Source organism: Lepus europaeus, chromosome 19 (assembly GCF_033115175.1).
Source record: "Lepus europaeus isolate LE1 chromosome 19, mLepTim1.pri, whole genome shotgun sequence".
NCBI lineage: Eukaryota > Metazoa > Chordata > Mammalia > Lagomorpha > Leporidae > Lepus > Lepus europaeus.
Genome location: NC_084845.1, coordinates 59,987,978 through 60,008,049, shown reverse-complemented (window position 1 = coordinate 60,008,049; position 20,072 = coordinate 59,987,978). Strand labels below are relative to the sequence as shown.

Sequence of the window (20,072 nt, the reverse complement as noted above, 5' to 3'; positions counted from 1 at the left end):
TCGCCTTCATCTTTTATTTAGTCCCTCTTTTACAGAGCTCTTTTAGTTAAATGCTGGATCTCTTGGACTGGCCCTTTAATTTTGTTTTAGAACATGAGAGAAGGAGAAATAGAGTTATATTCCATCTGCTTGTTCACTGCACTACCCAAATGGCCACAATAGTTGGGGTTGAGCCATCCTGAAGCCAGGAGCTTCATCCTGGTTCCCACATGGGTAGCAGGGGCCAAGCACTCAGGCCATCTTCTGCTGCTTTCCCAGGCACATTAGCAGGGAGATGGATTGGAACTGGTGCCCTTATGGAATGCTGGCATTGCAGGCAACCTAACCTGCTATGCCACAGAGCTGGCCCCCAAAATGTCTACTTTTTGTCTGTGTAACACTGCCTTTCAAATAAATAAATAAATAAATCTTTAAAAAACACACAAAACAGAAACTCAGAATAATTTTCTCTGTGATAATAAAACATATATAAAACATTTAACCCCTTTTGTTTTTATTAGGCTCGAACTTTATAATAATTTAATAATATGCATTTATTTTTTAATTTTTATTTAATTTTTTAAAGATTTATTTTTATTTATTTGAGTGTCAGAGTTACACAGAGAGAGAGAGAGAGGTCTTCCACCCGATGGTTCACTCTCTAGTTGGTTGCAACAGCCAGAGCTGCGTTGATGGGAAGCCAGGAGCCAGGAGCTTCTTGTGGGTCTCCCATGTGGGTGCAGGGGCCCAAGGACTTGGGCCATCTTCCACTGCTTTCCCAGGCCACAGCAGAGAGCTGTATAGGAAGTGGAGCAGGCGGGACTTGAACCGGTGCCCATATGGGATGCCAGTGCTTCAGGCCAGGGTGTTAACCCAATGCGCCACCGCGCCGGCCCCTATTTAATTTTTTTAAAATGTATTTATTTTATAGGCAGAGTTACAGAGAGGAGAGAGAGCGAGGGAGAGAAATCTTTCATTCCCTGGTTTACACCCCAAATAGTTGCAACAGCCAGGGCTGGGCCAAGCAGAAACCAGGAGCCAGGAGCTTCTTCTGGGTCTCTCATGTGGGTGGCAGTGGCCCAGAGACTTGGGCCATCTTCCTTTGTTTTCCCATGAACACTAGCAGCGAGCTGGATCGGAATTGGAGCAGCCAGGACAAGAACCACTGTTGCCCATATGTAATGCCAATGTTGTATGTTGCTGCTTTACCCTCTGTCACAAAGACGGCCCCGTGTTACTTTTTTTTAAATAATAGTATTTGAGATGTAATTTGCATACTACACACTTCAGCTGTTTAAAGTATATAGCTCTAGGGCCAGTGCTTTGGTGCAGCAGGTTAAAGCCCCAGCCTGAAGCGCTGGCATCCCATATGGGCATCAGTTTGAGTCTTGGCAACTCCACTTCCAATCCAGCTCTCTGCTATGGCCTGGGAAAGCAATAGAAGATGGCCCAAGTTCTTGGGTCCCTGCACCCACATGGGAGACCCAGAAGAAGTTCCTGGCTCCTGGCTTCAGGTCAGCCCAGCTCCAGCCATTGTGGTCCTTTGGGGAGTGATCCAGCAGATGGAAGATTTTCTCGTTCGCTCGCTCCCTCTTTCTCTGCCTCTGCTTCTCTGTAACTCTGCCTTTCAAATAAATTAATAAAGTATATAGCTTGCTAGTTCTCAGTAGATTCATACACAAAATTGCACAGCCATCAGTATATTAAAATTTACAGCATTACATCACCCTAAAAAGAAACTCTTTAACCCTTAGCAGTCACTAAAACCATTTCTCTGAAACCACCCTAGGCTTGGCAACCCATAAGCTGGCTTCTGCTTCTTTACAGATTTGCTTCTTCTGAACATTTAATATACACAGTATCACACAGCACCTCCTAAGTCATCCTTTGTGACTGGATTCTTTTACTTAGCAGAATGTTTTCAATAGTATCGGTACAGGGCTTTATTCTGTTTTATTGCTAGGGCTGTAGCTGTGGCTGAGTAAGGTAAGCCTCTGCCTGTGGCACCGACATCCCATATGGGATGCTCCTGTCTACTCCTCTTCTGATCCAGCTCTTTGCTAATGGTCTGGGAAAGCAGTGGAAGATGGCCCAAGTGCTTGGGCCCTTGCACCCATGTGGGAGACTGGAAAATGCTCCTGGCTCCTGGCTTCGGGTTGGCCCAACTCTGGCTATTGTGGCCATTTGGGGAGTGAACCAGTGGATCTCTGTATTTCCCTCTCTTTGTCTGGGACTCTGCCTCTCAAATAAATAAATACATCCTTTTTTTTTTTTTTTTTTTTTTTTTTTTTTAAGAATGTTGCTGTGATCGTTTGTGACAGGTTTCTGTGTGGACATATATTTTCAGTTCTCTTGGGCACATCGCTAGAAGTGGGACTGCTAGATTGTGTGATAAACTCTGTGTTTAACTGTGGAGAAATTGGCAGGCTGTTTTCCAAAACAGCAATTACTTGGTGTTAACAATGAGAGTCACTGTTACGTAGAAGTTAAGACCTTAGTCTTCAGAAACAGACTTTGATTGGTTTTCCTGGGTCCATCACTTAGTTATATGATCTTGGACAAATTATGTAACTTGTCTGCCTCAGTCTCTTCATCTGTAGGATGAGAATAATCGTAGAAACTACCCCACTGAATTATGGACATGCCTGATTTAGCAGCTACCACTGTTGTTGGTGCTGTTACCTGTATCTCACTTTCTTTGCAGCAGTCTTAATGAATTATCTCTTTTGTGCAAATTAGTTAGTTGAACATAAATAGTATTTGTAATGCTGCTTAACCATGCCCAAGTAAATGGTAATAGATCAGAGCATTGTAAAACCAGAGAAATGAGTCAAGATGCTGTTGACTCCTGTCCTGTGGAACTCCTCCCATCGAGGCACCGCGCAGAGGCTGCCTGAGTAGGTGTCTGTGATGTGTACAGAGCACACATTGTTCAGTCTGTATTTTAAGTATTTGTCAAGCTTCCTCTCTTACTCATTTTAGGTAAGTGAATATTAGATTCTGTTTATTTACTTTTCGCATTCCCCAGTGGCTCCTCTTCTGCTTGGAGACATCTTTTTCAGTTTAGAGGACAAAGGGATCCCAAAATTGGTGAGATTTTTTAAGTCTTCTGCTTCAATGTTTTGCCTAAGGTAATCTCTGTTTAGCATATGTTAGATTTTCCTTATGTCTCAAGAATCCTTTCTCAAGTAGCTTTAAGATTTATTGATTGGGGCTGGCGCCGTGGCTCACTAGGCTAATCCTCCACCTTGCGGCGCCGGCACACCGGGTTCTAGTCCTGGTCAGGGTGCCAGATTTTGTCCCGGTTGCTCCTCTTCCAGGCCAGCTCTCTGCTGTGGCCAGGGAAGGCAGTGGAGGATGGCCCAAGTGCTTGGGCCCTGTACCCGCATGGGAGACCAGGATAAGCACCTGGCTCCTGCCTTGGGATCAGCGCAGTGCGCCGGCTGCAGTGCGCCAGCCGTGGCAGCCATTGGAGGGTGAACCAACAGCAAAGGAAGACCTTTCTCTCTGTCTCTCTCTCACTGTCCACTCTGCCTGTCAAAAAAAAAAAAATTTATTGATTTATTTATTTGGGGCCAGCATTGTCGCAAAGTGAGTAAAGCTGCCACCCGCGACGTTGGCATCCCATATGGACACCAGTTCACACCCTATCTGCTCCTCTTCTGATCCAGTTCCTTGCCTGGGAAAAGCAGCAGAAGATGGCCCAAGTGTTTGAGTCCTTGCCATCCATGTGGGAGACCTGGAAGAAGCTCCTGGCTTTGCCTGGCTCAGCACTGGCTGTTGCAGCCATCTGGGTAGTGAGCCAATGGATGGAAGATCTGTGTGTGTGTGTGTGTGTGTGTGACTCTGCCTTTCAAATAAATACATAAATCTTTTTAAAGATTTAAACAGCCAGACGGCCCCCTGCTGCCTTCCCAGGCACTTTAGCAGAAAACTGGATTCGATGTGGAGAAGCTGGGACTTGATTCTGAGCACCAATGTAGGATGCTGCCATCACAAACAGCAGCTTAACCTGCTGTGCTACAACACTGGCCCCAGTTTTCTATTATTTTAACATCTTAAAAACTAACATATTAGTTAAAAGCATTGAAAAAATGTAGATATTATAAGAGCAAGGCTTTGGCCAATTTGCATCTCCTTCTCTCTCTGTGTAACTCTATCAAGTAAATAAATAAATCTTAAAAAAAAAAAAAAGAATCTATGGGATATGTATACCATGGAATACTACAGTGGTAAAAAAAAAAATGAAATCTTGTTGTTTGCAACAAAATGGATGCAACTGGAAAACCTTCTAATTAGTGAAATAAGCCAGTCCCAAAAAGACAAATACTATATGCTCTCCCTGATCTGTGGTAACTAACAGAGTACCCAAAAGGTAATCTATAGAAATGAAATTGACATTTTGAGATACCATGACTTTGACAGCCCTTGTCTCAACTGTTGAGGAACAGGGTTTTTGGTGTTTTTTTTTTTTTTTTTCCCATATTATTTGTTGAACTCTCTACTTAGTATAGAGTTAATCTTATGTGTATAAAGCAAGTTGAAAATAGATCTTAGTAAAAAATAAGAAAGAGAATAGGAGAGGGAGGGAGAAGGGTGGGAGTACGGGTGGGAGGGAAGGTAAGGTGGGAGGAATCACTATGTTCCTAATTTGTATTTATGAAATGTATGAAGTTTATATACCTTAAGGCCGGCGCCGGCTCACTAGGCTAATCCTCCGCCTTGCGGCGCCGGCACACCAGGTTCTAGTCCCGGTCGGGGCGCCGGTTCTGTCCCGGCTGCCCCTCTTCCAGGCCAGCTCTCTGCTGTGGCCCGACAAGGCAGTGGAGGATGGCCCAAGTGCTTGGGCCCTGCACCCCATGGGAGACCAGGAGAAGCACCTGGCTCCTGCCATCGGATCAGCGTGGTGCGCCGGCCGCGGCGGCCATTGGAGGGTGAACCAACGGCAAAGGAAGACCTTTCTCTCTGTCTCTCTCTCTCACTGTCTACTCTGCCTGTCCAAAAAAAAAAAAAAAAAAAAAAAAAAAAGAAAAGAAGTTTATATACCTTAAATAAAAGGTTTCTGGGGGGGAAAAAAAAAAACAGAACACAATTCCTGGAATGACAGAAGATATTTCTATTTTTAATTTACCTCTGAGTCTAGTATAAGGCAGGTAAACGAACAAAATATGTAGCAAGACCTGAGACATCATTTAATAAAGGGTAGAAGAATGAAAATTACCAAAATTGGGGCTGGTGCTGTGGCACAGTGGTTAAAGCCACTACCTACAGTCTTGGCATCTCATATGGGTGCTGGTTCTAGTCCTGGCTGCCCCTGCACCCATGTGGGAGGCCCCAGAAGAAGCTCCAGGCTCCTGGCTTTGGATCGGCCCAGCTCTGACTGTTGTGGCCACCTTGGGAGTGAACCAGTGAATGGAAGACCTCTTCTCTCTCTCTTTCTCTCTACTCCCCACCTCTGCCTCTCTGTAACTCTGCCTTTCAAATAAATAAATTAATCCTTTTCTTTTTTTTTTTTTTTTTGGACAGGCAGAGTTAGACTGTGAGAGAAAAAGGGAGAGACAGAGAGAAAGGTCTTCCTTTTTCTGTTGGTTCACCCCCCAAAATGGCCGTCACAGCTGATGCTGAGCCGATCCGAAGCCAGGAGCCAGGTGCTTCCTCCTGGTCTCCCATGCGGGTGCAGGGCCCAAGCACTTGAGCCATCCTCCACTGCACTCCCGGGCCACAGCAAAGAGCTGGACTGGAAGAGGAGCAACTGAGACAGAATTTGGCACCCCAGCTGGGACTAGAACCCAGTGTGCCAGCACCGCAGGCGGAGGATTAGCCAAGTGAGCCACGGCACCAGCCAAATAAATAAATCTTAATAAAATTATTTTTAAAAAAGAAAATTAACAAAACCAAATTTTTATTTTTTAAAGCACCACCAGGTTCTGTATGTATTAAATTTTATTGCCCTCCTCCCAAGAACCAAGGAAAGAGGGGGGAGGTTGGGGAGGGAGTAATTAAAACTTGTTTTAATGAGTGATTAGTTCAGAATAGAGGAGCCCTGCTTCACTTCACAGAAGCTGATAAGAAATTTCTAGTGTCTATGTGCTTTGGTGTTGGAGAAAGGAGACTCAGAAGAAGAACACATTGGATAGACTAGCAGGAAAGGAAGCTGGCCAAAAAAAAAAAAAAAAAAGAAATCAGCATAAAACGGCAATCATCATAAAACAGTGAGAGTTCATCTGGGGTAGACATTTGGCCTAGTGGTTGATTCCAGATTCCTCTCCTACAGCCAAGTAGCTGAGTTTGATTCCCAGTTTCAGCTCCTGACCCCAGCTGCCAGCCAACACAGACCCTAGGAAGCAGTGGCAATAGTTCAAATAATTAGGTAGTAAGGCTTTCAAGCCTACACACAGAAGTGGCACTGCAGCAAAGTTTGCATTACCTGCGGTATTGTTAGTGAACTAATGCTAAAACTTATGTTGAAAGCAGTTAGTTCAGATACCATTCTTTGCTCTATTTCTTTGGACCAAAAAAGCAGAAATCAATTTCCTTGCGCCCTCATTGGAAATCATTTTATGACCCAGAAAAACCAACAAAAGGCAAAACAAAATGTCAATTTCATTTCTATAGATTACCTTTTGGGTACTCTGTTAGTTACCACAGATCAGGGAGAGCATATAGTATTTGTCTTTTTGGGACTGGCTTATTTCACTAATTAGAATGTTTTCCAGTAGCATCCATTTTGTTGCAAACAACAAGATTTCATTTTTTTTTACCACTGTAGTATTCCATGGTGTACATATCCCATAGATTATTATTATTTTTTTTAAGATTTATTTATTTACTTGATAGAGTTACACAGAGAGAGAAAGAGATGCAGAGAGAGAGGTCTTGCATCCACTGGTTCACTCCCAATTGGTTGCAACAGCTGGAGCTGCGCCAATCCGAAGCCAGGAGCCAGGAGCTTCTTCCAGGTCTCGCATGTGGGTTCAGGGGCCCAAGGACTTGGGCCATCTTCCACTGCTTTCCCAGGCCATAGCAGAGAGCTGGATTGGAAGTGGAGCAGCTGGGACTCAAACTGGCGCCCATATGGGATGCCGGTACTGTAGGCAGCAGCTTTATCTGCTGTGTTGCAGCACTGTCCCCCCCCCCCCCATGTAGTTTCTTTATCCAGTCTTCAGTTGACAGGCACCTAGGTTGATTCCATATCTTAGCTATTGTGAATTCAGCTGCAATAAATATGGGGGGGTATAGATAACTCTTTTGTATGCTGATTTCAATTTCTTTGAGTAAATTCCCAGGAATGGAATGTCCAGATCATATGTTTGTTTATTTCTATCTACTTTAAAGGCTGAGTATCAAAGAGAAAGAGGGAGAGAGATAGCTTCTGTCTGCTGATTCACTCCCCAAATGCCTGCAACAGTCAGAGCTGGGCCAGGAGCCCAGAATGCCATCTGGGCCTCCCCTGAGGGTGGCAGGGGCCAAGCATTTGAGCCGTCATCTGTTGCCTCCCAGGATGCATTACCAGGAAGCTGGATCAGAAGCAGAGCAGCTGGGATGCAGTTACCTGTTTAAGCTTAATGTACTATGCCTCAGTGCCTGCCCAGGATAGGTGCGTTCTTACAGGGGAGAGAGGAGTCCTGCCAGGAGATCCCTAGTTCCATTGTCTGATTTAAGTCCTAAGAATCCTTTCTTTGAAACGTCTCTCTGATCTGTCTCTTCCTTTCTATCCCGACTTCAGCCTGTGGGTATTGTGATTACACAGTGATCCTCGGGGCTGTTCCCAGTTAAGAGTATGAGACACGAAGCATAAGGTGACTTGGATGTTGGCTGTGTGTCAGCATGCTGTGTGCTGTGGCTTCAACAAGTCCTCTACTATACTGCTTCCCTCCTGCAGGTGCTGTCAGTGCAGTGCTCCCTCCTTGGCTGTGTCTGTAGTGTGACTGCGTTCTTTGGGTATCTTCAGTGTCTTGTTTGGACTGTGAGGGAGTGACAACTCTAACAATGATATTCCCCTGAGAGAGTCTTTGTAATCAGGAGTTAAGCAAACTCATCAATTATAATTCTCTCTAGGGTTATAATTAGGAAGTATGGATTTTAAGCGGCTCGGTAATCATTTTTTCCTACTGCATTTATGGACATTTTTGTTTATTTTCATTCAGTCATTTGGCAAACAAAAGGAACCCAGAATAGCAGCCTAATGAATCGGTCTTGGGAGAGGGGCTGTTTTCTCCCTGTTTGTTGGGAAGCCTCTGTTGACTTTAACATCTTGTAAGTGATTCTCCTGACACTTTCCTCCCTCCATATTCTCCATTTAGTTGAGCAACTTGCATCTTAAGGATGAGAAAATCAAACCGGATGCCAATGGTGAGTAAAAGCTAGTTTGAAAACAAATGTGATTTCCTTGAGTATTTCTGTTTTGGCATAACAACTGCCTAGAAAAAAAAAAAAAACTGTATTTGTACCAAAGGACTGGCAGATACTGGCAGTCTTTCCGTTTGGGAATTAATAAACTAGATTGTAATCACAAAGTGCTTATTATAAGAATGAGCCTACCTAATTGGTTTATAAAGTATTAAATTTATTCCAAACTTTGGCACTATACTGCCAACTATTATTTGTTACTTTTTAAAATGTTCATCAGTTTGGAATGATTATGAGTGACCTGAGAGTTTACCTATTCTAATTATCTAAAATCATATCAAAATTCTATCAAAAGTCTAGGTTCAACACCAAATTTTTGTTTATGTATTTAATATTACAGGGGAGAAATCTGGCATTTACCCTACTCTGAATTCACATAATACTTTTACATAACTATAACTTGTTTTTATATTTCTACCAATCAGCAGTTTATACACCTAGAATTTTAATGGCATTGTGTGATTTGCATAGATACTCCACTGTTGAGCATCAAGGTGGTTTCTGATCACTGACTGTTAATAATCATCTTTCTGTAATACTTTGGAGATATTGATACTATGAGAGAACTAAATGTTAGATTTTGAAGTAGGGTGGGAGGACCTGGAATAGAAAATAATTGAAATTGAAGCAACAGTGTTTCATACCTTAGCTGATTTAGAAACTTTGACATTTTTTTTAATCAGTGTCTGGGTTTCCTTACTAATTTTTTTCTCCAGGGCTTTACATTTATAGTGTAATAGATTTTTTTAAAAGATGTATTTATTTATTTGAAAGGCAGAGATACAGAGAGAGTAGGGGAGAGAGTTGGAGAGAAGGAGAGAACCATCCACTGGTTCACTCCCCACTGGGTCAGGCCAAAGCCAGGAGCCAGGAGCATCTTCTGGGTCTCCCACACAGGTGCAGGGACCCAAACACTTGGGCCAGCTTCTGCTGCTTTCCCAGGCCCGTTATCAAGGAGCTGGAAGCAGGACAAGTGGGACTCGAACTGGTGCCCAAATGAGATCCAGCACTGCAGGCGGAGGCTTAGCCTATTAACACCACGGCACTGGCCCCTAGTTTCAGAATTTGAATTCCTACAGTTGTTGATTATGGGATATGGTTTTGATTGATGGTCATTTTGTGTCTCATAAAGGTGCTGTTGTCAAGACCAGTGCTAATACAGAGAACACAGATGAAGAAGAAAAAGGTAACACAGCCTCAGAGCTTATAAATGAAGTTCTAAGAAAATGGATTGTTAGGGAGGCTTCATTTTTATATCCAACTTGACTTCAGCAGGAGTTACAGTGCTCCTATAAGTGTTCAATAGTCAATTAGTGAAGAAATTCTAATAATTTACATTTTAGACAAATTTTTACATTGAACATTGATGAACTTCGGGCAGAAAATTCCCTGAATGATTTTCTCATAAGGAGTGTTTTAAAAGGAATTTTAGGTTGTATCCTCATTGTCTAATGAAGTTAAATGCAATGGCATCTTGATGCATTTAATGTGAATGACAAGCTATGAAAAACTTATACCATATCAAGATACAGACTGTTACTTCCAGTTGTTTTCATTGTTGGAATGCACTTGATAACAATAACTTTATACTGCATGCAAACTGAAGAATAAATATTTGGGACTAGAGGAACAGACAGACACCCTCAGGAAAGGAGGGTTGTTAAAATATTCACAGGGTCCTGAGTCGTGTGATGTGAGGATTATAACCTTTTTAATAAAACAAACTTTTTAATTATAATTACAGATTAAACTGTTAAGTGCCTTGTACTTGTACAATTACATGCTATTACTTAAAATACCAGTGGCAGTTGATGAGTTCATCAACTCGTGGTTTATGGACCTTTGAAACTATTTCTTCTTTTTCCTGACAGAGGACAGAGCTGCCCAGTCATTGCTCAACAAACTGATCAGAAGCAACCTTGTCGATAACACAAACCAAGTGGAAGTCCTACAACGGGATCCCAACTCCCCCCTCTACTCTGTGAAGTCTTTTGAGGAGCTCCGGCTGTGAGTATTTGTGTACTTTCTGTCTCTCCCAGACCTATTATATGTATTTTTTTCACGCAGAACATTTTTTAGCTAACATAGGTTTAATAAAGGAATTTTATTTGAACTACTAAGTAAATTACAAATGAGGCTTAACTCACTGCACTCACACATTATGTTGAGGTTATCATAATGTGCGGCCGGCGCCGTGGCTCAATAGGCTAATTCTCCGCCTGCGGCGCCGGCACACCGGGTTCTAGTCCCGGTCAGGGCACTGGATTCTGTCCTGGTTGCCCCTCTTCCAGGCCAGCTCTCGGCCCGGGAGTGCAGTGGAGGATGGTCCAAGTCCTTGGGTCCTGCACCCACATGGGAGACCAAGAGAAGCACCTGGCTCCTGCCTTCAGATCAGTGCGATGCGCCAGCTGCAGCGCACCGGCTGCGGCGGCCATTGGAGGGTGAACCAATGGCAAAAAGGAAGCCCTTTCTCTCTGTCTCTCTCTCTCTCTCACTGTCCACTCTGCCTGTCAAAAAAAAAAAAAAAAAAAAGGAGGTTATCATAATGCAATTATCATTACTTATAAACTGTGTAACATTAAAAAAGAGAAAAAAAATTTTTTTTGCTGTGTTCCTCAACTAAAGAGACTGTGGCTTTCATCTTTGTTTCTCTAGGAAACCACAGCTTCTCCAGGGAGTCTATGCCATGGGTTTCAACCGGCCATCCAAGATCCAAGAGAACGCTTTGCCTCTGATGCTTGCTGAACCGTATGTATCCTAATATGGCTGTCTTCTATTTTTAATTTTCTGTGTTTTAAAAATTGTATTGATTTTAAGAATTATGCAAATAGTACATGCTGTATTTAGAAAATTTAGAAAACAGTGTGAAAGGGATGGGCATTGTGGTACAGTGAGTTAAGCCTCTGTTTGAGACACAGCATCTCATTGGAGTGCCTGGGCTTGAGTCCTGTCTCCACTTCTGATCCAGGTTCCTGCTAATGCATCTGGAAGGCAGCAAATGATGGCCCAGGTACTTGGGTTCATGGGAGAAGAGGATAGTTCCTGGTTCCTGGCTTTGATCTGCTCCAGCTCCAGCATTGTAGGCATTTAGAGAGTAAATTGGGGGATGGAAGCTCTCTCTCTGTCTTTGCCACTCTGCCTTTCAAATAATTTTTTATTTTTTAAAATTTTGGTTTTCTTAAAGATTTATATATTTATTTGAAAGACAGAATTACAGAGAGGGAGAGACCCTACCTCTTGGGCTACTATGGGGACTGTTTTTTGCCACCTTAAAGGAGCCAAATCTGATTCTTCCCATCCCTGCTCCAAATCCTGCCATTGGAAGCCTACATCTTGTTTATTTTAAGGCATTTCAAAGTAGATTACACTTTCACTTTTCAGTTAGCTCATTAGGGTAGAATCTCATAAAGTAGGAGGCACTTGGGCAAAGACTTGAAGGAAGGCCGGCGCCGTGGCTCAACAGGCTAATCCTCCGCCTTGCGGTGCCGGCACACCGGGTTCTAGTCCTGGTCGGGGCACCGATCCTGTCCCAGTTGCCCCTCTTCCAGGCCAGCTCTCTGCTGTGGCCAGGGAGTGCAGTGGAGGATGGCCCAAGTTCTTGGGCCCTGCACCCCATGGGAGACCAGGGTAAGCACCTGGCTCCTGCCATCGGAACAGCGCGGTGCGCCGGCCGCAGCACGCCTACCGCGGTGGCCATTGGAGGGTGAACCAACGGCAAAAAGGAAGACCTTTCTCCGCCGGCGCCGCGGCTCACTAGGCTAATCCTCTGCCTTGCGGCGCCGGCACACCGGGTTCTAGTCCCGGTCGGGGCACCGATCCTGTCCCGGTTGCCCCTCTTCCAGGCCAGCTCTCTGCTGTGGCTAGGGAGTGCAGTGGAGGATGGCTCAAGTCCTTGGGCCCTGCACCCCATGGGAGACCAGGATAAGCACCTGGCTCCTGCCACCGGATCAGCGCGGTGCGCGGGCCGCAGCGCGCCTACCGCGGTGGCCATTGGAGGGTGAACCAACGGCAAAAGGAAGACCTTTCTCTCTGTCTCTCTCACTGTCCACTCTGCCTGTCAAAAAAAAAAAAAAGGAAGACCTTTCTCTCTATCTCCCTCTACTGTCCACTCTGCCTGTCAAAAATTAAAAAAAAAAAAAAAAAAAAAAACTTGAAGGAGAGGAGAGAATTAGGGTGGTCTTACTGGGGACATTTGTCTTAGGCAGAATACAGCCAGTACAGAAGTTCTACAGGGGACTTGGCTGGCATGTCTTCTGTAGCATTGAGGTCATTATGGTGGAGTAGATGGAGGGAGGGAGAGAGAGTAGCAGGAGATGAGATCCAAGAGATAATGGGAAGGCAGATCAGGTAAGGCCCTTGCAGGATGCTATAAGGATTTTATATTCTGAATGAAATAAGCAGTGATGGGAATGCTTTTGAGCGGAGAAGTATCCATGAGCTGATTCACATGTTAAAAGAATCAGTAGGGGCCAGTGCTGTGGTGCAGTGGGTTAAAGTTGCCACCTGCAGTGCCGTAATCCCATATGTGCTCCAGTTCGAGTCATGACTGTGCCAATTCCCATCCAGCTCTCTGCTGTGGCCTAGAATAACAGTAGAAGATGGCCTAAGTCCTTGGGCCCCTGCACCCATGTGGGAGACCCGGAAGAAGCTCCTGGCTCCAGGCTTTGGATTGGTGCAGCTCCGCCCATTGCGGCCATCTGGGGAGTGAACCAGCAGATGGAAGACCTTTCTCTCTTTCTCTCTCTCTCTCTCTGCCTCTCTGTAATTCTTCCTTTCAAATAAATAAATAAAGCAGTAAAAAATAAAAAAAATTAAAAATCAGTGGTATCACTGAGATTTCACACCCCAGAGTACCAAGACATGCCAGGAATTGTATGCCCACCCAGATTCCTTTTTTTTTTAAAAAAAAAAACAGGCAGAGTTAGACAGTGAGAGAGAGAGAGAGACAGAGAAAGGTCTTTCTTTTTCTGTTGGTTCATCCCTCAAATGGCTACGCCAGCACGCTGCGCCAATCCGAAGCCAGGAGCCAGGCACTTACTCCTGGTCTCCCATGAGGGTGCAGGGCCCAAGCACTTGGGCCATCCTCCACTGCGCTCCCGGGCCACAGCAGAGAGCTGGCCTGGAAGAGGAGCAACCGGGACAGAACCGGTGCCCCAACCGGGACTAGAACCCAGTATGCCGGTGCCACAGGCAGAGGGTTAGCCTAGTGAGCTGTGGCGCCAGTGCCCACCCAGATTCCAAACTAAAGCCCAAAGCCTTTTGATTCAACTCTAACAGAGAGGAGGCCACCCAGCTGAGTGAGAGCTACTATATGCTGCAGTCTGAGGTGGTTGAGAGCTGCATGTACCTGTGGTACCAGACCCATGACACAGTCTACAGGAAGTGGTAATGGCTTTGGAGAAATACTACCAGACAGAAGCCGGCTCCTTGAGGATTCAGGATGTGTAGAGCATCATCCCCAGCCACGACAACAAGCAGCAGAGTTTCTTCCTAGCGGAGACACTGAAGTATTTCTGCCTTCTGGTCTCCAGTGATGACATGCTCTTCCTGGAAGACTGGGTGATCAACACCAAGGCCCACCTGCTCTCTGTAAACTACTTGGGCAGCTCCCGCACAGCCTAGGGCCCACGCTGATTGTCTCCCTGCTGCCTCTGGGCTGCCTCAGGGATGCAATGCCTTTTTGGGATTTGGGACTGTTCTCAAAAGGACTGGGAATATAGGCCCCACTGAGCAGTCCCAGGCAGCTGTGACAGACACACTACTTTCCTCTCTGAAGAGACAGGACTTGGGAACACCACAGTGTCAGAGCAGGGCCACCATGGTCACGCCAGGCCCTGACATTCCTTTCTGCAGAGAAATTTTTTTTAAAGATTTATTTATTTATTTATTTATTTGAAAGTCAGAGTTACACAGAGAGAGAAGAGGCACAGAGAGAATGGTCTTCCATCTGATGGTTCACTCCCCAATTGGCTGCAACGGCCAGAGCTGCGCCGATCCGAAGTCAGGAGCCAGGAGCTTCCTCTGGGTCTCCCATGTGGGTGCAGGGGACCAAGGACTTGGGCCATCTTCTGCTTTCCCAGGCCATAGCAGAGAGCTGGATCGGAAGTGGAGCAGCTGGGTCTTGAACTGGCGTCCTTATGGGATGCCGGCGCTTCAGGCCACAGAGTTAACCCGTTGTGCCACAGCATCGGCCCTTCTATAGAGAAATTTCTTTTTTTTTTTTTGACAGGCAGAGTGGACAGTGAGAGAGAGAGACAGAGAGAAAGGTCTTCCTTTTTCCGTTGGTTCACCCTCCAATGGCCGCCGCGGTAGCGCACTGCGGCCGGCGCACCGCGCTGTTCCGATGGCAGGAGCCAGGTGCTTCTCCTGGTCTCCCATGGGGTGCAGGGCCCAAGCACTTGGGCCATCCTCCACTGCACTCCCTGGCCACAGCAGAGAGCTGGCCTGGAAGAGGGGCAACCGGGACAGGATCGGTGCCCCGACCGGGACTAGAACCCGGTGTGCCGGCACCGCAAGGCGGAGGATTAGCCTGTTGAGCCACGGCGCCGGCCGAGAAATTTCTATGAAACCCACAAACCCACTTCCAGGTCCTAGGGCCAAAAGCCTGGAAGTTTGCATGTCCACCCCAAGTATTTGGTTTGCTTGATTTTGCTTTTTGTTTACTGTTGAGTTTTGTTATACTTTTTCAGAATTATTTTCTAAAATGGTGTTATTCTGAAAAACCAGAGCTTAAAGTGTTTCTCTACATACACACGGTCGTGGCCCTGGTATCTTAATTTTTAATGCCTTTCACCCAAAATTTACTCCATGTTAAACTCCGTGTTAGTTACTGTGTAATTTGAGGAGGGGTCTCCTTACTTAGTGTTAGTACTCACAAGTGTTATAATGGAAAAATCTGTGAACTAGAATAAAAGAGTTTATTGAATAACCACAACAACAAAAAAGAATCAGTAGCTGTATAGAGAGCAGATCAGACGTAAAATGCTTTGAATCCCACCACAAAATTTTCTCTCTATAGTCTGCTGTACTTGTGAACCTAGCATATGTAATTGTTGCAGAAGCCAATGTCGTCTTCTATAAATGAATTTTAAACTAACTTATTGGGCTTTATTTTTCATTTTTATTAACTAAAGTTTATTTGAAATTAAGCTCCTAAACAGTTGGTTCTCTTGTGTAGCCCACAGAATTTAATTGCCCAGTCTCAGTCTGGTACTGGTAAAACAGCTGCTTTTGTGTTGGCCATGCTCAGCCAAGTGGAACCTGCAAACAAATACCCCCAGGTAAGGATCTGGTAAATTTTGATTTCTTTTTTTTTACGACTTATTTATTTATTTGAAGGTCAGAGTTACACAGAGAAAAGGAGAGGCAGAGAGAGAGAGAGAGACAGAGACAGAGAGAGAGAGCAGGGTCTTCCATCTGCTGGTTCATTTCCCAATTGGCCACAATGGCCGGAGCTGGGCCAATCTGCAGCCAGGAGCCAGGAGCTTCTTCCAGGTCTCCCACGCGGGTGCAGGGGCCCAAGAACTTGGGCCATCTTCTACTGCTTTCCCAGGCCATAGCAGAGAGCTGGATCGGAATTGGTGCAGCCGGGGCTTGAACCAGTGCCCATAAGGGATGTCAGCACTGCAGGCGGTGGCGTTACCTGCTATGTCACAGCGCCAGCCCCCTGGATTTTCTACTTAAGTATAGTTAGGAGGGAAAGTCCATTTGGTGGACAGAAAGCCAAACTGCGTTATTTTATTATTATTATTATTATTAATTATTTATTTATTTGAAAAGCAGAGGGACAGAGACAGGAAGAAAAGCAGACAGAGATATTCTTTCTGCTGGTTCACTCCACCAAATGTCTGCAACAGCTGGAGCCAGGAGCCCAGAATTTAATCTGGGTTTCCTAACTAGTGGCCGGGACCAAGGAACCTGAGCCATTAGCACTGCTTCCCAGGGTGCATATTAGCAGGAAGCTGGAATCATAAGTGACATGTCTTGAGCAGAATAAGCTGCTGAACCAAATGAGTGCCCTATGTATTACTTTTTACATAAACTTGAGCTCTGCAAGTTGAACACAAACAATATGGTTAATCTTGCAGTGGTAACAAAAATACTGTTCCCTTTCCCGTGATTTGCCAGTTCTGGGATATTGCTGACAGGCTTGGCTCCTTTATCTGCAATTGGCATCTGTTAGAAAGTTCTGGTAGTTCGCCATGGCCTCCACGGAAGGGAGTCAGAAGCTCACCGGATTTTGGCGCGAGCCTGAGGGATGCGGCGGGTGACAGGACAAGTATTCCGTGCTTTTGCCGACCTACAGTGAGCATGAGAACCTGCTGCCCGTTGTGTGGCTGCTAGTGAAAAGCTTCTCCGAGAGTGGAATCATAGATGATGGGAGCCCAGATGGAACGAGATGTGGCTGAACAGCTGGAGAAGATCCACGGGTCAGAAAAAATTCTTCTGAGACCTGAGAGAAGAAGTTGGGGCTAGGAACTGCATGGAGTGGAACATGCTACAGGAAACTACATCATTATAATGGATGCTGATCTGTCAGACCACGAAACAAAAGGAAGGAAATTTTGATATTGTCTCTGGAACTCACTACAAAGGAAATGAAGGTGTATATGGCTGGGATCTGAAAAGAAAAATGATCAGCCCTGGGGCCAATTTTATTACCAAGATTTCATTGAGACCAGGAGCATCTGATCTAACAAGAAGTTTCAGAGTATATGGAAAAGAAGTTCTACAGAAGTTAATAGAAATATGTGTTTCTGAAGGCAACTTCTTCCAGATGAAGATGATTGTTTGGGCAAGACAGCTGAATTATATCATTGCTGAGGATCCCAATATCATTTGTGGATCGTGTTTATGGTGAATCCAAGTTGGGAGGAAATGAAATAGTCTCATCCTTGAACGGATTATTGACTCTTTCCGCTACTACATAAAAGACAGTTGCTGCTTTGTGCTTACCATGTTCATTTGAATTTAAGCATGAAAGCAGCCTGATTACTGATGTCTGTAACATGTACTCTTAGAGCATGAACAAGAAGGGAAGGTAAGCCGGCGCCGTGGCTCAGTAGGCTAATCCTCCGCCTTGCGGCGCCGGCACACCGGGTTCTAGTCCTGGTCGGGGCACCGATCCTGTTCCGGTTGCCCCTCTTCCAGGCCAGCTCTCTGCTGTGGCCCGACAAGGCAGTGGAGGATGGCCCAAGTGCTTGGGCCCTGCACCCGCATGGGAGACCAGGAGAAGCACCTGGCTCCTGCCATCGGTTCACATCTAGGTTCATATCTAGGTTCACAAGTGCTGCGGGCCGCAGCGTGCCTACCGCGGCGGCCATTGGAGAGTGAACCAACGGCAAAAAGGAAGATCTTTCTCTCTGTCTCCCTCTACTGTCCACTCTGCCTGTCAAAAATTAAAAAAAAAAAAACAAAAAAAGGGAAGGTAAATTCCATGCAAATCCATTTTTTGGAAAAATACCATTTTATACTAAAAAATAATTTCAAATTTACTGGTTGGATGAGCAATATTCTCAACTTTGATTTATGTTTTTGCTGTATTAAGACCTGTAAATAAATGTATATGTTTTTTACATAAAAAAAGAAAGTTCTTAGAACTTCCTTAGCAAAGGAAAAGGAAACTAATCTCTAGTTGGAATTTCAAATCCTTACTCCTGGGGGTGTTTTGCACTCCAGAGGTGAACGGCTGTTTTCACGTGTCTTTACCAAGCAGGGTCCTGACCCCTGAGAAGAATTACGACTGCCGGCGCCGCGGCTCAATAGGCTAATCCTCCGCCTAGCGGCGCCGGCACACCGGGTTCTAGTCCCGGTCGGGGCACCGATCCTGTCCCGGTTGCCCCTCTTCCAGGCCAGCTCTCTGCTGTGGCCAGGGAGTGCAGTGGAGGATGGCCCAAGTCCTTGGGCCCTGCACCCCATGGGAGACCAGGAGAAGCACCTGGCTCCTGCCATCGGAACAGCGCGGTGCGCCGGCCGCAGCGCGCTACCGCGGCGGCCATTGGAGGGTGAACCAACGGAAAAAGGAAGACCTTTCTCTCTGTCTCTGTCTCTCACTGTCCACTCTGCCTGTCAAAAATTAAAAAAAAAAAAAAAAAAAGAATTACGACTCTGCAGCTTGAAGAGTCAAATGGTTTACATATTAATTTGCATATTCTTTGGGGCCCTCTTTGTGGCATGGCTTAAGTCGCTGCCAGCATCCCTTGTGGGGGCCCATTTAAGTCCTGGCCACTCCACTTCTGATCCAGCTCCCTGCTGATGTGCGTTAGGAAGGCCCAAGTACTTGGACCTCTGCCACCCAAGTGGGAGACCTGGATGAAACTCCCGACTCCTGGTTTTGGTCTGGCCCAACATGGGCTGTTGCGGGCATCTGGGGAGTGAAACCAGCAGATGGAAGGTAAATCTTATTCTCTCTGTCTTGCCCTCTCCCTCTCTGTAACTATGCCTTTACAATAAATAAATCTTAAAAAATTTTACATATTTGTTGCTTCACCTTCAGCTGGAGCGATGACTGAATCCTTGTGTAATTCCTCTTTGCAAAGGCCTGTTGTTCTGAATTCTAACGCTGCACTCTTTCCCTCCCAGTGTCTGTGCCTCTCCCCAACATATGAACTTGCCCTTCAAACCGGAAAAGTGATTGAGCAGATGGGCAGATTTTACCCTGAACTGAAACTAGCATACGCTGTCCGAGGCAATAAATGTGAGTATGAAGATGGGATCCTGTATCATTAACCTAACTACTTACTTTGATTTTTCAAATATTTCAAAAGATACTGAATAGTTGATATAATAATAATGAATACATATGTGCTCTCACCTAACATTTTGCTCTATTTGATTTTTTTCTATATATTTGTGTGCATGTTTTATTTGAACCATTTGACAATAATTTTCAGACATTATAATTATTTCTTTTTTAAAACTTTTTAATTGAAAGACAGAGTTACAGAGAGAAAGGAAGAGACAGAGAAAGATCTTGCATCCATGCGTTCACTCCCCAAATAGCCACAATGGCTGGAGATGGGCCATTCTGAGGCCAGGAGCCAGGAGCTTCTATGTGAGTGCAGAGGCCCAAGGACTATGGCCATCTTCTGCTGCTTTCCCAGGCACATTAGCAGGGAGCTGGATCAGAAGTGGTGCAGCTGGGTCTTGAACCAGTGCTCATATGAGATGCTGGTGCAAAAATGGCAGCATTACCTGCTATGCCATAGCCGTGGCCCCATAAATGAATCTTAAAAATTTAAAAAGATGAGGGATTGGCGCTGTGGTACTGCAGGTTAAGACCCCGGCCTGTGGAGCTGGCAATGTGGCTTAGCTGGTAAAGCCACTGCCTGCAGTGCCAGCATCTCATATGGGTGCTAGTTCCAGTCCCGGTTGCTGTACTTCCGATCCAGTTCTCTGCTATGGCCTGGGAAATCAGTGGAAGATGGCCCAACTCCTTGGGCCCCTACACCCATGTGGGAGACCCAGAAGAAGCTTCTACCCCCTGGCATTGGATAGGCTCAGCTCCGGCCCATTGCAACCATTTGGGGAGTGAACTAGCAGATGGAAGACCTTTCTATCTCTTTCTCTCTCTCTTTCTGTCTGTCTCTCTCTGGCTCTGCCTCTCTTTAACTCTGCTTTTCAAATAAATAATTCTTAAAAAAAATAAAAATTAAGCCGGCGCCATGGCTTAACAGGCTAATCCT

At 45.3% G+C, this 20,072-nt stretch overlaps 1 protein-coding gene and 1 pseudogene across 1 annotated transcript in view; both read left to right on the top strand.

Moving 5' to 3' along the window:
* The window catches only part of LOC133748492 (ATP-dependent RNA helicase DDX19B), a 29,207-nt gene that overhangs the window by 2,210 nt on the left and 6,925 nt on the right, over nucleotides 1-20,072 (top strand). Inside the window, exons 2-7 of the mRNA XM_062177316.1 lie at nucleotides 8,283-8,331; nucleotides 9,521-9,574; nucleotides 10,260-10,395; nucleotides 11,044-11,136; nucleotides 15,566-15,668; nucleotides 18,970-19,084. Of these exons, the coding sequence (XP_062033300.1) occupies nucleotides 8,283-8,331; nucleotides 9,521-9,574; nucleotides 10,260-10,395; nucleotides 11,044-11,136; nucleotides 15,566-15,668; nucleotides 18,970-19,084 (550 nt within the window). The remainder of the gene's footprint in view (nucleotides 1-8,282; nucleotides 8,332-9,520; nucleotides 9,575-10,259; nucleotides 10,396-11,043; nucleotides 11,137-15,565; nucleotides 15,669-18,969; nucleotides 19,085-20,072) is intronic.
* LOC133748496 (dolichol-phosphate mannosyltransferase subunit 1-like) lies at nucleotides 16,236-18,149 on the top strand (annotated as a pseudogene).